Consider the following 16,358-nt stretch of genomic DNA (forward strand, 5'->3'; position numbering starts at 1 on the left):
GACAGTGGCATCACCTGATTCTGGGTGGAAACTGTGGCCTCCTCAATAGCTTTCAGTATTTTTGAAACTGTAAACGACAAAGTACTATCAGAACTTTAATGTATTGATCCCATTCTGAATATGAATTGGGTAGGTTACAGGAAAGATTGAACCTAGCTTCATGAATTAAGATACTTTGAATGAATGCATTCTTCATATTTATAACATGTAAAAATTCTATTTATAAGTAGGAATTTTTTTATTTAGTCAATTCGATCATCAATTACTTGCAACATTGTATAAATGGAAATTAACATCCAAAATTAAAATAAATATTGGAATTGGAATATCTTACACTGATGTCTTTTTTACAATGAACTCTCACTGTTACTCTGATTATACAAACATAGGACCTATATCTAGTCTATATTTTTATTGACAATTACTATTTACAATTATTATTAATTGTTGCTTGAAGATCTGTGTTGAGTGAAATTTCTGTATTGTGAAACTGAAGTTTGAGCTTTGGATAGTTTATCTTTGTTAGTAAAAGTTAGTTTCCACAATTTAGTGTTAATGTTTTCATGCTTAGTCATTGCAAAGCTCTGTGGTACATCTGGATGACTGTCAATGTATGTCATCCACAATTAAATATTATCATAATATTATTATCTTGATCTTCGGTTTACACAATTTCAGAGCCCATCACCAATAAGCTGTGAATTCAAATATTAAGAATATCAAAGTGATCTTTCAATAGAAATAGCATACTCCAGGATAGTTTCAATCACGAGATGATTAATCATTCATGAATTAAAGGACTAGATAGTGAATTTTAGGCGATTTACCACCAATCTATGAGAATGTATTTCTTTCTCAATATCGAGTTTATTAATTCAATTTTACAGCTCAGTTACTTTCTTATTTTTACAGTAGTTACAAGTCAGTCCCAGATGCATAGTCTCTCATAGTCTATTATGGGGTAAACTATTAGAGTTAAAATAATCCGCTCCCCATAAGAGGCCATGCATTCTCAAGACTTGCATGAAAAAAATTCAGCGTGTCAGACGCCCATATAGTTGACCTGGCTTCATGCTAGACGCCTACTGGCACCAGGTACAAGCCAGTCCCAAACGGCCAAGCCAAATGAAGCGTTTTTTCAGGCGTTTTTGCACTGGCGGCGGACAAGTCGGCAGGGCAGGAAGCTCTCCGATTGGCTGATTCCCGAACGCTAACCTAATCAGCTTATAATCAGCGAATCGGAGACTCGTCCACCCCAGTGCAAAAACGCCTGAAAAAACACTTCATGTGGCTTGGCCCTTACAGCAGACCAGTGAGAGCCTCCTGGTCGACCGAGTACTTCAGGTCCAAGTTGTACTGCGTCCAGTCGGGCAGGTGCGAGTGAGACGACTGCTTGACGACCTGCACGCCTTGCGAATAAAGGAGAGCGCGACACCCCCGCCACAGCTGGTCGCACCTCCAGGTGGTAGTGTCGCCCTTGCAGCGGTGCTTCGTGTACCGAAACCCATCGAACATCAGCTTTGGCATGCCGCGTCGCGAACGCACAAAACGCGCCGTTCTCGCGCTCATGTTGGCGAACAGATTTGCTGTTAATAAGAGAAAAGAATGAGGGTTGTAGTGGACAAGGTTCAATAACACTTCAAAATGAATTGTGTGTCAAAGTTTGTAGACTGTAAGCCCTGATGTCCAATACTGCTCTCTGCTCTGCTGGACAGGAAAAGATGATATTTTCATTCATTTTTTTCATCAATAGAGAAATTACAGCTTATAGGGGCTTACAGCTTTATGCCAAAACGAGCCTCAATAAATATCGATTGTTTACGCAAACAGGAACTGAATATATAAGATAGAGAGAAATTAAAATAGAATAGTAATAATATATACCATAGTAATAGAATTTGACTCTTATAGATAGTTTGACTGGTGCCCTGAAATATAGTAGTACCTACTATTATATCCTTTTCTGGATAACTTCAGACAGTTAACAATATATTGAGGAAAAAAATAAAAATAAAGTACTAGTGGGGTTTACATTATAAATACACTAAAAATGATAGGACGGCAGAGTTGTCAGTTTTATTTTTCTACCACCTTGGACACTGTATGTTTTAAACAAAGTGATAGAAACAATGGTATGTTTCTTCACAGAAGTGCAGAAATTCATAAGAATCCAGGGCTTAAGCATCTATGCTGTTGGGATAGGATGAGGATTAAGACTCCAGTGTGGGTTAAACTATTCATGATCCAATTATTGAATATCTATTTTATTCAATTATTTTAGAACAAAGTGAATAATTGGTTCTTATCATTCAAATTCAAAATAAATTCAGTTGTAATTATATTTGCTCTTCAAAAGCATATTGATTTTTTTAGTAACGGTTTCACGTTACAAGATTGAATAATAGCTTTGAATGGATAAATTAGAACATTACTGCATACATTACTTTCTTGATGTATCAATCTTGCCATTAAAATGCTAACAATGCGATATGTGTAGTGACATTATTTTCTGTTGCAAAAAAGTGGATGATTTTAGTGGTGATACTCAGAATTTAATCTCATCATACAGTAAATGCACAATACATGGTCACAGTAGATCAGTCTCTGATGGCAAGGCTGAGTAAAATACAACTGCTGGATACAATATAAGATAACTTCTGAAGAAAATAAGGATACAATAACAATACAAATACTGTATGCATAAGAATGAACATAAAATTTAACAAGACTAGCGTTGCTAGTTTCTGTCTTAATAACAGTATCAAATGTATTGAAGATAACCTTACTTCTAACATACATGAAAAAATGATTATTCAACATACAACCATATCATAAAGTACAGTAAACCTTTCCAAAGAGTCAGGGGAAAGAATAAGATTGGGACACATTGTTGATTTCACTGAATTAACGACAGGAATGCCACTTCCGGGAATATACCACTCAAATATTAGGTCAAATAAAACCACTCAAGAAACAAAGTAATACCATGACTACACACTAATATATAGATTATTAACTTGGGTTACAATTGAATATATCATAAAATCCAACAGATCTAAGAAATAATAATTTTCAAATATTATTGTGCTCTCAATAATCATGCTATCAAGCTATTCTACCCAATAGAGTGAAATACTACATGAATAGAGCTATTGAATCAATAAACAATATTATTTTCATATTTTCCTGAAAAAGTAATCAGCATTAATCAAAAACAGCAATTTTTTTGTTTTTGTAAGTACACTCTAATTAATTCAATTTGAGCATTTGAACACAATAGGAAACTATGGCCTATTATTCAACAACTCCAATACAAAAGTTAGATTAATTTGAATTTTTTTAATAAGTTCTTACTCCTAATAACAATCGAAAAAATTTGAGATAAATCCTAAAATAATAATAATAATTAATCAAACTTGTAAACAAGAACAGTCTAACAAACTATAAATCTTGATTGAATAGACTTAGAACGTTGTCAAAAATCCACTTTAATTAAATAAAAATTAAAAATAATTAATATTTTACAGGAGCATGCTTTCGTGTGTGCTCACACAGCTGTAAGTTACAGCTGATGATGTGTGAGCACACACGAAAGCATGCTCCTGTAAAATATTAATTTTTAATTTTTATTTAATTAAAGTGGATTTTTGACAACGTTCTAAGTCTATTCAATTATGGAAAAGTTCCACAACATAACATTTACGCTACAAACTTAATTATAAATCTTGAATTTTAAAAACACTTATGAAGTGAAAATGCACTTACTATTATAATTATCATGGTAGTGATGATCGTTTCGACGTGGTTTGGGGGGGGGGGGGGCATCATCAGACTGTGACTGTAGAAAAGCCAGTCTGATGATGATGATGACTCACTCCAGGTCAAAACGATCGTCACTGCCAAAAGTAAGTGCATTTTCACTCCATGAGTGTTTTTAAAATTCAAGTTTTATTTTCTTAGTGAAAAAGTATGGATATGCAACAGTAAAATACCTTCTTTAGCTGTAATGTTCTAATACAGAAGATTATTTTATTGATTAGTGTATCAAATTAGAATTTATGACCCAATTGCAGATACGTCTATTGAATTACACATTAATGATTGAACTTTATCTTAACGGTTCTTGTGACATTTTAAACTGTTTAACGGGCGATTCAATCACTGATTAAATTTATTGTGCAACCGGACTTATTGATTCGAGTGCAGTGTTCTTATTTTTCTGCGCGTACCTGTACTCCCACAAAAACTGTCGCCAGTCTGGAGCATGCTTATGCACCGGTTCCTTGACTACGTTATCACCCGATGTTTCCAGCAACGCAAAGCAAGCGTATTTACTGGACTTGTCACATCTCCACACAGTCGCGTTGTCCTTTGCTTTGCGAAAAGTGTACCCGAATCCTTTATGCATCAACTTGGGGAAGCCACGTAGTGTCCTACAGAAGAGAGGTCGGTTTATGTCACATAGTGGAATTGTATCACGTCCTTCGGTGATAGAAGGATCTCCGAGCACCTTGACTTCTAGGCTGAGAAGATATTCATCACAAAAGCTAGAAGGATCCACTGCACCAAGGCTGGAAGGATTCACACCATCAAGGCTCAGAGGATCAACGGCATTCAGACTTGGAGGATCCACTGCTAAATTATCTCTTTTCTTTTGAGAGGCTGTTGAGAGTTTCGCTGTTGAGCGTTTCTTCCGACATGGTCTCACAGTGCTTGCTGGCCGAATCTCATGTAGGATTTCTGGAGAAGAGAGAACAAATAGTAAAAAAAGCATGTACAATAAAATGGAATAATTACAATATAATGTGGAACAGGATAGGAATAGCTGAGTTGAAAAATTAAATTTTTGCTATTGGAGAGGCCCTTAAGTAACAGTCGGCTTGGTCCTTTGAAACACATGAATATATCTCCTTATCAATCACATGAATATATCCCTTATTCAATCGTCAGCAATCCACGTTCTATAATAATATTATTATCGACATATTATGTCATTGGGGAGATGATTTAATTTTTTTAATGTTATTGGTTTTAATTTTTTTATTTTTCAAATGATTAAATAATTGAAGCAAAAATGTACTACTTCAAGTTCAAATATTTTGGGGTGGAATATTTGAAATTTTAAAGGAAGATCCCATGTAAACTGTACATACAATGTGTTTAAAAAATGTATGTTTTGATTGCATTTTTACAATGATTATATCTTATGGGACTGAGTTGACCCAGACTGCCTGAACCGACTTCTACTGCATACTCTAAAGGGGAAATTCCACTTTATGTTGATTTCAGCCATCAATGGGCCTCAATGGGTAATGGGCATCAGATTGGCAACAGCATTCACAATAAATTACGAATAGTAATATAATCTTGGACAAACATGCAATATCACCTTTTACTTAAAAATTGTTAACTAGAAAAATGAAGGGTTAAGAATTAGTGAATGAATTTCAAAAATGAAATATATAAATTCAGGTTTTATTCAATAATAAATTATCTAATTCAAAAATTAAATCGATTAAAATCAGGTTTTATTAAATGACATTATTTACATAACAAATTCAGTTACACAGTTACAGTTTAGTTACAGTTTTTACATTTTACAGGTCAGTGAATACAATACACTCATGAAGTATTTCTTAGAAAATTGGATACGTGACTAATTGAAAACTCTTTTTAAGGATTTTTCGATCATGCTGAAATAAATTTTCAATTCACCAAACTATAACTTTTTTGAGTAATTTTATTTAATGTATACAAATATTATCCATAATATTATGATTGACCAAGATTTATGTTTTTAATTTGTTTATACACGTAATTGTTAATGACAATGAAAAATATTTGATTTGATTAGTGCTACTTTTAGTGGAACTTTTTCCTTTTAAATTTTCCATTCTTATGACTAATAACTCCCGAGCGGAGCTCGGTCCCGCGATATTCCCTTATGAATTTGATAGACATACATGCAAACATACTTAATGATTCAAGTTTAATTTAAATATTCTTATTTTGCTGAGCATTATTGTACTCCAACAAAAATTTTTTCCAATCAGGAGAATGCCTATGCACCGTTTCCTTGATGATGATTGTACCACATGATTCCAGTAATGCTGAGCAGCCATATTTAGTGAGTTTGTCACATCTCCATACAGACACGTTGCCTCCTCTTACATTGCGGAAGTGGTACCCAAATCCCTTATGCATCAACTTCAGGGTGCCACGATTCGATTTACAGAAGAGAGGACGGTCCCTGTCACAGAGGGGGATTGTGTCCGGTCCTTCTGTGATAGGAGGATTGGTGACTTCTATGCTCAGAGGATCCACTGTTTCAATGCTGAGGGGATCTACTTCTGCAAGGCATGTAGGATCCACTGCCAAATGGGCTCTTCTCTTCCAAGAGACTGTTGAGACTTTCTTTGGAGAGGTTCCCTTGGTGATTGCTGGCCAAGTATGAGATGGAAAATCTGGGGACGAGAGCCAAAATAGTTTTAGAGATTGTAGAATTAGATAGAATAGTGAGAATAGAATGTTTAACAGAACAGAAATTGCTTATTTGAGCAATAGCTTTGCTGCAGGAGGGTTCCTTACAAGAAGATTCCACCTACCATGATGATGGACATCAATAGGAATCAGGTTCCTTAATCTGTTGAATTCAAAATATCTAAACAATATTGTGCAAGCTTGCAATGATATTGAATGAATTACAAACTTAGAATTTCGTTATTCATTATTTATTTCATGAAATAATGTTATTCTTATTTTATTTGTATTGAACAACCTAAATATCAAATATTAGCTTATATTACAATAATATTGATTATAAAAAACACTGAGTAGTGTAGTGAAGCAATACTGCCTTCACTGGCACCAATGGGAATTGAATGGAGTAACAAAACAATTTGAATTTTATTAAAAACTGTTGAATTCAGTAGAGATACATACAACCAAACTAAAAAATTAAAGTATGGCTTGAGACTTGCTGTTTCTCTGTGCAAAATCGTACTCCGACTGAAATTTTTTCCAGTCGGGAACATGGCAATGCACTGGTTCCTTGATTATGATATCACCAGATGATTCCAGCAATGCTGAGCAGCCATATTTAGTGAGTTTGTCACATCTCCATACAGACACGTTGCCTCCTCTTAAACTGCGAAAATTGTAACCAAATCCCTTATACATCAACTTCAAGCTGCCACGATTCGATTTACAGAAGATAAGACGGTCCCTGTCACAGAGGGGGATTGTGTCCGGTCCTTCTGTGATAGGAGGATTGGTGACTTCTAGGCTGAGAGAATCCAATGTTTCAATGCTGAGGGGATCTACTTCTGCAAAGCTTGTAGGATCCACTGCCAAGTGAGCACTTTTCTTCCGATAGACTGTTGAGACTTTCTTTTGAGAGGTGATTGCTGGCCAAGTATGAGATGGAAAATCTGGGGAAGAGAGCCAAAATAGTTTTAGAGATTGTAGAATTAGACAGAATAGTGAGAATAGAATGTTTAACAGAACAGAAATAGCTTATTTGAGCAAATGCTTTGCTGCAGGAGAGTTCCTTACAAGAATATTCCACCTACCATGATGATGGACATCAATAGGAATCAGGTTCCTTAATCTGTTGAATTCAAAATATCTAAACAATATTGTGCAAGCTTGCAATGATATTGAATGAATTACAACCTTGGAATTTCGTTATTCATTATTTATTTCATGAAATAATGTTATTCTTATTTTATTTGTATTGAACAACCTAAATATCAAATATTAGCTTATATTACAATAATATTAATAATAAAAAACACTAAGTCGCAATACTGCCGTCACTGGCACCAATAAGAATTGAATGGAGTAACAGAATAATTTCTATTTTATTCTGAACTGTTGGATTCAGTAGAGATACATACAACCAAAATTGAAAATTAGAGTATGACTTAAGACTTGTTGTTTCTCTGTGCAAAATCATACTCAAACTGGAATTTTTTCCAGTCGGGAACATGGCCATGCACTGGTTCCTTGATTATGATATCACCAGATGATTCCAGCAATGATGAGCAACCATACTTGGCGCGCTTGTCACATATCCATACAGAAACGTTGCCCCTCATACTGCGAAAGTTGTACCCAAATCCCTTATGCATCAACTTTGTGCTGCCACGATTCGATTTACAGAAGATAGGACGGTCCCTGTCACAGAGGGGGATTGTGTCCGGTGCTTCAGTGATTGGATGATTGGTGACTTCTAGGCTCAGAGGATCCACTGTTTCAATGCCGAGGGGATCTACTGCTGCAAAGCTTGGATGATCCACTGCCGAATGAGCTCTTTTCTTCCGAGAGACTGTTGAGACTTTCTTTGGAGAGGTTCTCATGGTGATTGCTGGCCATGTCTGCGATGGAAAGTCTGGATGGAAGAGAGTAAAATATATTTAAAAAAACAATATACAAGAACATTGAATAATTAGAATGGATGTGGAGCAGAATAGAGGGAGCTTACTTGAGAAATAACATCTTCGAAAAAAATAATATATTTTTGCTTGAAGAGGGTTCCTAACAAGAAGATTCCAGATAATGATGATTCTCAATGGGAATCCATTAAAACGGTTATGTTTTTTTTATTCAGTACAATTACAAATGATAGAATAATTTACAGATAATAAAAAATACAAATGACAAATAAAAAAACAATTAATCGTATCGTTTAACTATGAATTAAATTGAACTAAATAAAAAAAGTGTGTGTGTGTGTGTGTGTGTGTGTGGTGTGTGTGTGTGTGTGTGTGTGTGTGTGTGTGTGTGTGTGTGTGTGTGTGTGTGTGTGAATGTGTGCAAGAATGATTATAAATTGACATATTGGGCCATATGAATAAAGTTGAGCATTTGCTTATACAGTACTTCTAAAATATGGAGCATTTACTTCATTTTTATGAATAAACGTGAGAAAACCCTTTTGCTCATGCTCATCAAAAAAATAGTTTGAGCATTTCCTCAAAAGTAAAAGCTTTTGCTCAAAATTGTATGAATAAACTAGAGCATTTGCTCAACTTTTGAAGCAAATGCTTCAAAAAAGGTGAGTCTAGTCTAGAGCAGCTTATCACCTTTTGCTCATAGTAAAATGACTCAACTAATTCGTATGAGAAAGAGGAAACTATACCAGATACGATCACAACCAATAGTTGAGAACTATAAAACTCTTTTTAGATTAAACCATGATACATATCACCATTATCCCTACAAAAGAATAAATACAAAAGATAGCTACCTGTTATAAAGATAGGCATCACAAAATAGTAAATAGGTATTTAAGAAGATGAAAGTGTAGACGATTGTAAGGAGGCTATTGATATTATAAGAATATGCTGAAGATTATTATAGAGATGACATTTTTTCACGCTATTATTTCAAAATTCTAAACTCAACTAACCTAAAACTCTATTCATAAATAGAAAACAGAGCAGACGACGCAAACACAAGCGGTGCACCCTATTTGCATATTTAGCGCTTCCGTGAGCTATAAAAACAAACTAAGGCTACAAAAGCGAATCAGCTGATGAAAAATCTCTAAAATACGTGAGCATTTGCTCCAGAGTTCAGGAGCATAAGGTAAGAGTAAAAGGTAAAGCTTATTCATGTAAAAATGAGCAAATGCTTTTGCTTCTACCTTTTGCTCATGAGAAAAACCTTATGCTCCATGCTCTTGCTCATGAGCATTTGCTCTGGTTTTATTCATATGGGCCATTAATTTATTTCAATATATTTTTTTTTTTTTTTGAAATTGAAATTTATTCACAACACTGACATATTTTGCAAATGTTTTTACAATGCAATTATTATATTCTTCATGATTATCACTAATATTCTACAATATTCATGAATGGCGAAAATTAGATGAAATTATTGGAAATAGAAATAAAACTGAGCAGCTGAATTTTATTTATTTATTTGTGGATACAATAACAAATCAAAAAATATTTTTCTTGCTACCTTTATGCCTGTTATGGGCACTAGCCATAAAAATTATGTAATGGATGGAGTAAAATCAAATATGGTAATTAGATTGAATCATTATTTAATCACTGTTGAATCAAATATACATTCTGAACATACAAACGAGACTTATAGATTGGAGTATAACTCAAGTCTTGTTATTTTTCTGTGCAAAATCGTACTCCACCTGGAATTTTTTCCAGTCGGGAGCATGGCTATGCACTGGTTCCTTGATTATGATATCACCAGATGATTCCAGCAATGATGAGCAACTATACTTAGTGCGCTTGTCACATATCCACACAGACACGTCGCCCCTCATTCTGCGTAAGGTGTACCCAAATCCCTTATACATCAACTTGAGGTTGCCACGATTTGATTTACAGAATAGAGGACGGTCCCTGTTGCAGAGGGAGATTGTGTCCGGTTTTTCAGTGATTGGAGGATTGGTTACTTCTAGGCTCAGAGGATCCACTGTTTCAATGCTGAGGGGATCTACTTCTGCAAGGCATGAAGGATCCACTGCCAAAAAAGCTCTTTTTTTCTGAGAGACTGTTGAGAGTTCCTTTTGGAAGGTTCTCATGGTGGTTACTGGCCAAGTCTGAGATGGAAAATCTGGACAAGAGGACAAAAATATTAAGAAGAGAATGTAGAATAGAATACTTAAAATCTAATGTGAAACAGATTAGGAAAACAATTTGATTGGATGGTAAGAGATGTTGTGGTATTTCTCCATAATTGAAAGAATAAGACGACGTTGAAGTCAATACCACTATATTTGCTCAAAAGTAATTTAAATTACAGAACCAGGGTTCATGGCAACACATTCCACATCTTCAACGTCTTATTCTATCAAGAATAGAAAAAGCTTACTTGGAAATGAAAGTTTCTATATATTTTTGCTGGAGGAGGTTTCCTTACAAGAAGATTCCACCTGGCCTGATAACGTAGGCTATATTCCAGCTAACAATGATTCTCAATGAGAATCAGTTATGTTTTCTTTATTCAGTAGAATTGCAAATAATAGAACAATTTGGTGCAAGGGAGCAATTTTATTGAGTTAATAATAATTACAAACTTGGAATTTGGAGCGATTTATTTTGAGATCAATTTATAACTATTTTAAGAATATTTATTCTTATTGATTTGTATTGAGAACCTAAACATTGTAAAATACAGTACAATATTTTGTACATGACAATAACGTACATGCAATTATTGGAATCTAGGAAAACTAAGTATCAATATTTACTGAGAAATTAGAAACTTTTTGATGGATGAAGTAACAAAACAAAAATAAATGTTGCATTATTTATTGTTGTTCACGAAACTTATTAACTAGTAAGAGTATAACTCAAATCTTCTTATTTTTAATTGCATATTCGTACTCCCACTTGAACTTTTGCCAGTCTGGACCATGTTTATGAACTGGTTCTTTAAGGACGTTATCACCGGATGAATCTAGCAATGCAAAGCAACCATATTTAGTGCGCTTATCACATACCCAAACTGACACCTTGCCCCTCATTCTGCGTAAGGTGTACCCAAATCCCTTATACATCAACTTGAGGTTGCCACGATTTGATTTACAGAATAGAGGACGGTCCCTGTTGCAGAGGGAGATTGTGTCCGGTTTTTCAGTGATTGGAGGATTGGTTACTTCTAGGCTCAGAGGATCCACTGTTTCAATGCTGAGGGGATCTACTTCTGCAAGGCATGAAGGATCCACTGCCAAAAAAGCTCTTTTTTTCTGAGAGACTGTTGAGAGTTCCTTTTGGAAGGTTCTCATGGTGGTTACTGGCCAAGTCTGAGATGGAAAATCTGGACAAGAGGACAAAAATATTAAGAAGAGAATGTAGAATAGAATACTTAAAATCTAATGTGAAACAGATTAGGAAAACAATTTGATTGGATGGTAAGAGATGTTGTGGTATTTCTCCATAATTGAAAGAATAAGACGACGTTGAAGTCAATACCACTATATTTGCTCAAAAGTAATTTAAATTACAGAACCAGGGTTCATGGCAACACATTCCACATCTTCAACGTCTTATTCTATCAAGAATAGAAAAAGCTTACTTGGAAATGAAAGTTTCTATATATTTTTGCTGGAGGAGGTTTCCTTACAAGAAGATTCCACCTGGCCTGATAACGTAGGCTATATTCCAGCTAACAATGATTCTCAATGAGAATCAGTTATGTTTTCTTTATTCAGTAGAATTGCAAATAATAGAACAATTTGGTGCAAGGGAGCAATTTTATTGAGTTAATAATAATTACAAACTTGGAATTTGGAGCGATTTATTTTGAGATCAATTTATAACTATTTTAAGAATATTTATTCTTATTGATTTGTATTGAGAACCTAAACATTGTAAAATACAGTACAATATTTTGTACATGACAATAACGTACATGCAATTATTGGAATCTAGGAAAACTAAGTATCAATATTTACTGAGAAATTAGAAACTTTTTGATGGATGAAGTAACAAAACAAAAATAAATGTTGCATTATTTATTGTTGTTCACGAAACTTATTAACTAGTAAGAGTATAACTCAAATCTTCTTATTTTTAATTGCATATTCGTACTCCCACTTGAACTTTTGCCAGTCTGGACCATGTTTATGAACTGGTTCTTTAAGGACGTTATCACCGGATGAATCTAGCAATGCAAAGCAACCATATTTAGTGCGCTTATCACATACCCAAACTGACACCTTGCCTCTTGCTCTGTGAAAAGTGTATCCAAATCCGTTAAACATCAACTTGAGTTTGCCACGATTCGATGTACAGAAAATTGGACGGTTTCTGACACATAGAGGAATTGTGTCAGGTTCATTGGTGATGGAAGGATTGGTCACTTCTAGGCTGAGAGGATCGACATCTTTTAGACTGAGAGAATCCACTTCAGCCTTGATGAAGGGATCAACTGCTGAATGAGCTATCTTCTTCATTGAGGCTTTTGTGAGTCTCATTTGATAGGTACTCGTTGTGGATTCTGACCAAGTCTGGGACGGGAAGTCTGGATGGAAAAGAGCAAAAATAGTTAGGAAAGCATGTGAAATAGAATAAAAAAATCATGAAAACTAGCAATTTTATAAAGTTAATTTCATTAACAAGTATTCATTAATTTGTATTGCGGAACCGTAATATTGGAGATTACAGTAGCCTATGTATTATACAATAATGGAATAATTTTTTTTTAAATTGAACTGACCAACTGCTGGTCACTATAATAAAATTATTGTCAATTCGAATATCTAATGGAGCTATATGAAATGAGCTGAGAACTACTACTACTACTGTAAATATTGACAAAATGATTGAATAACAGAAGGAAATTCGTTGAGTGTAACTGTTCTGAAAACTCGATTCTCAGAGTATTAGTTTTATAGTTTTTTGAACAGTTTCACTACTTAATTTTTTGTCAATACTTACAGTAGCTGAAGTCCTCAGTTTGATTTGTAAAGATTCCATTAATTATAATAATCTATTATTATTGTTAATATTATACAATATTTACAATATTCATAACACTAGCAAAACCGTTTGCCAAAATCATTTGAATTGAAAAAAAACTGAGAAGCCGTATTTTACTGCATTTACTGGCAGTAACATATTAAAAATTATGTAATGGATGGAGTGAAAAACAAACATTATTCCGACAGCAAATAGTTATTATTAATCACTGTTAAATTTAATAGACATACTGCACGTGCAACGAGATTTATTGATTCGAGTGTAACTCAAGTGTTCTTATTTTTGTGTGCAAAATCGTACTCCCACTGGAACTTTTGCCAGTCGGGAACATGCTTATGCACAGGTTCCTTTATGATGATATCACTTGAGGATTCTAGCACAGCTGAACAACCATATTTGGTGCGCTTGTCACATATCCACACTGACACGTTGCCCCTTGTTCTGAGCAAATTGTAACCGAATCCCTTATGCATCAATTTGAGGCTGCCACGATTCGATGTACAGAAGAGAGGACGGTTCCTGTCGCAGAGAGGGATTGTGTCCGGTCCGTTGGGGACTTCTTCAACTCCGTCCGTAGGAGGATTGGTGACTCCTAGACTGAGGGGATCCACTTCTTGAAGGCTACCAGGATCTATTTCTCCAAGGCTTAGAGTATCGACTGCCAAATGAGCTCTTTTCTTTTGAGAGGTTCTCACTGTGCTTGCTAGCCAAGTCTGTAGAAAGTCTGGAAAGAGCAAATATATTTAGAAGAGAATGTACAATAAAATAGCAATAGTTTACCTGAAATGTAAAATACATGTCTGGGTTTTTTGTTGGTAAGGAGTGTCTTTTGGAAAGCTACCGCCTATTTTTCATGTATACTTCCAGTCCCCAATGCGGTTCAATAGGTAACACGCATTATGTACATAAAATTATTATAAAATGAATTTATAAATAAAAACTTGTGCAACAGTATTCTACTGCCTCTATTGATACCAATAAAAATCATGTCAAGAATTAATATAAAGAATCAAAACAAAAATGAAAAATAACTACAATAATCAATGATTATTATTTTTATTAAATCAACGGTTAACCACCTTTTAAAGGGGTATGTAGATTCGTCAATCAGCTAAAACTATTAAGTCTAAATTCATCTAATCAGTCTTAGGCCCGGTTGCACAAAAGCCGGTTAAATTTTAACCGTGATCAACTTTACAAGAACCAATCAGTCTTTTCAAAAACGCCTTCTCTGATTGGTTCTCGTGGAATTAATCACGGTTGAAGTTTAACCGGCTTTTGTGCAACCGTGCTGTAAATTCCGCAGTTGAATATGCGGAGACATTCAATAACTCATTTTTTATTTCTGTTTTAAAATCCTTACCGTTCATTTCCTTGAGATGCGCAGGTAGAGCATTGACCAATCTTATACCAGCGCTTTTCACTTCTCGCAGATGAAGAGTTGTGCGATGAAGCTCGTCTCTCAAGTTTTGCCTGTACCGAGTTTTGTAGTGAAATACCTCTTTTTTGTGAAATACCTCTCTTGTGAAATACCTCTCCTGTATTGAACTCATGTTGGTGTTTCTTTATAAAACAAAGTGTATCGAAAATGTAAAGACTAAGCAACGAAAAATTTTCTAATTCTTTAAAAATCGGCGACAACTGGTTCTTCTTGGTTCTCCTGTCATTACTCTCAATGCCCATTTATGCAGTCCGAGAACCCCTGATGTGATTTCTGCAGTCTGATATTAGAATTACACTAGAGAGGATGGCGTCGGAAACTAAAACCTGTTACTGTACCACAAACCAATTTAAGATTTGAGTAGGTATCAGCCTCAGAATAATATAATACATGTATAATTATGGTGAAGATGTATTATACTTACATGGAAATTTGGAGTTTCTCACCCCAAGAAAACTTATATGCACTGGACTTGAAGTGGATGATGACTCAAACTTGATGTTAATTTGCAAGGTGATTTCGATTTTTCTCTTGAACACTTTGTGTATAATATAATCCGTAGAAACATAACAGAATATCAATGCTATTTATACAGTTTAGAGTACCGCATCACTATCTGTTAGTACAGAAAACTATCTCTCGGCTTCCTTATTTTTTATCTCACTGAAAAATGTTTATCAAATAAATGATAAATTGGAAATGAATTGAAAAAATGAGGCTGAAATATCAGTACATTGGCAAAAATAAAAATATCAGGTAGATTAAGATAAATGAACGACTATGATAATACTGAACTGGTTTATTTTACACTGATCATTTTGTAAAATGAAAATTATTTCTCCTGGTCATATTCATTAACAGTGAGCATAAATTGAAATGAACATACTTACAAATAAAAAGAAAAATAAAATATCTGAAATATTTAAATTGGCTACTTAAATTGTACGATTATTATAGTATTACTGGTACTCTCTTTATATTTTTTATATAAACGTAACTTGTTGTATATACAAAAGTATAAAGAAGATACTAGGAATTTATATGATAATTGAACAAATAAGATATACATGATTCCTCCTATGATCAAATTTATCAATATTGTTGCCTATAAATAAAAAAGTTGGAGCTGAGAAAGTCATTCACATTTTCTAGAGCAACCTGTTTTCACATTTCAAAACGTTTTATTTTTCACATAAAATCATTTTTGTCTATAGAAGCTGATAAGTTTTATATTCTTTTAAATATCTTTGTAAGATAAGTGATACCTTTCTACTATCATTCATTATGCAATTGAATTCTATTCTATTACCCAATACAAAATTGCAATATGATAATATTATATATTATTTTGTAAATTACATCCATCCACTACAAGATCAACAAAAATTCAATATAATTTATGCAACTTATATATTACGCACCAATTTAATTATATCATTCCAAGAGAATTTCCTTGT

General features: G+C 34.2%; 1 protein-coding gene across 2 annotated transcripts; it reads right to left on the reverse strand.

The window, feature by feature from the left end:
• Positions 1-11,500: 11,500 nt before the first annotated feature.
• Positions 11,501-15,557, reverse strand: LOC111045288. Of its 2 annotated transcripts, XM_022330660.2 has the most exons (3): positions 15,326-15,557; positions 12,686-14,184; positions 11,501-11,796 (listed from the first exon to the last, which is right to left on the reverse strand). In XM_022330660.2, exons 2-3 carry the CDS (start codon positions 12,953-12,955, stop codon positions 11,770-11,772), a joined length of 297 nt encoding a protein of 98 aa, XP_022186352.1. In that variant the 5' UTR covers positions 12,956-14,184; positions 15,326-15,557; the 3' UTR covers positions 11,501-11,769. The 2 variants fall into 2 exon arrangements, with proteins under 2 accessions (XP_022186352.1, XP_039284610.1); XM_039428676.1 differs by lacking the exon at positions 11,501-11,796 and having other exon boundaries at positions 12,480-14,184; positions 15,326-15,555.
• Between the last annotated feature and the right edge of the window lie 801 nt (positions 15,558-16,358).

This window comes from Nilaparvata lugens, chromosome 5 (genome assembly GCF_014356525.2).
Source record: "Nilaparvata lugens isolate BPH chromosome 5, ASM1435652v1, whole genome shotgun sequence".
NCBI lineage: Eukaryota > Metazoa > Arthropoda > Insecta > Hemiptera > Delphacidae > Nilaparvata > Nilaparvata lugens.

Coding starts and splice junctions, on each gene's coding strand:
- LOC111045288 (XM_039428676.1), bottom strand. CDS start 12,955: ATGAGACTCACAAAAGCCTCAATGAAGAAGATAGCTCATTCAGCAGTT.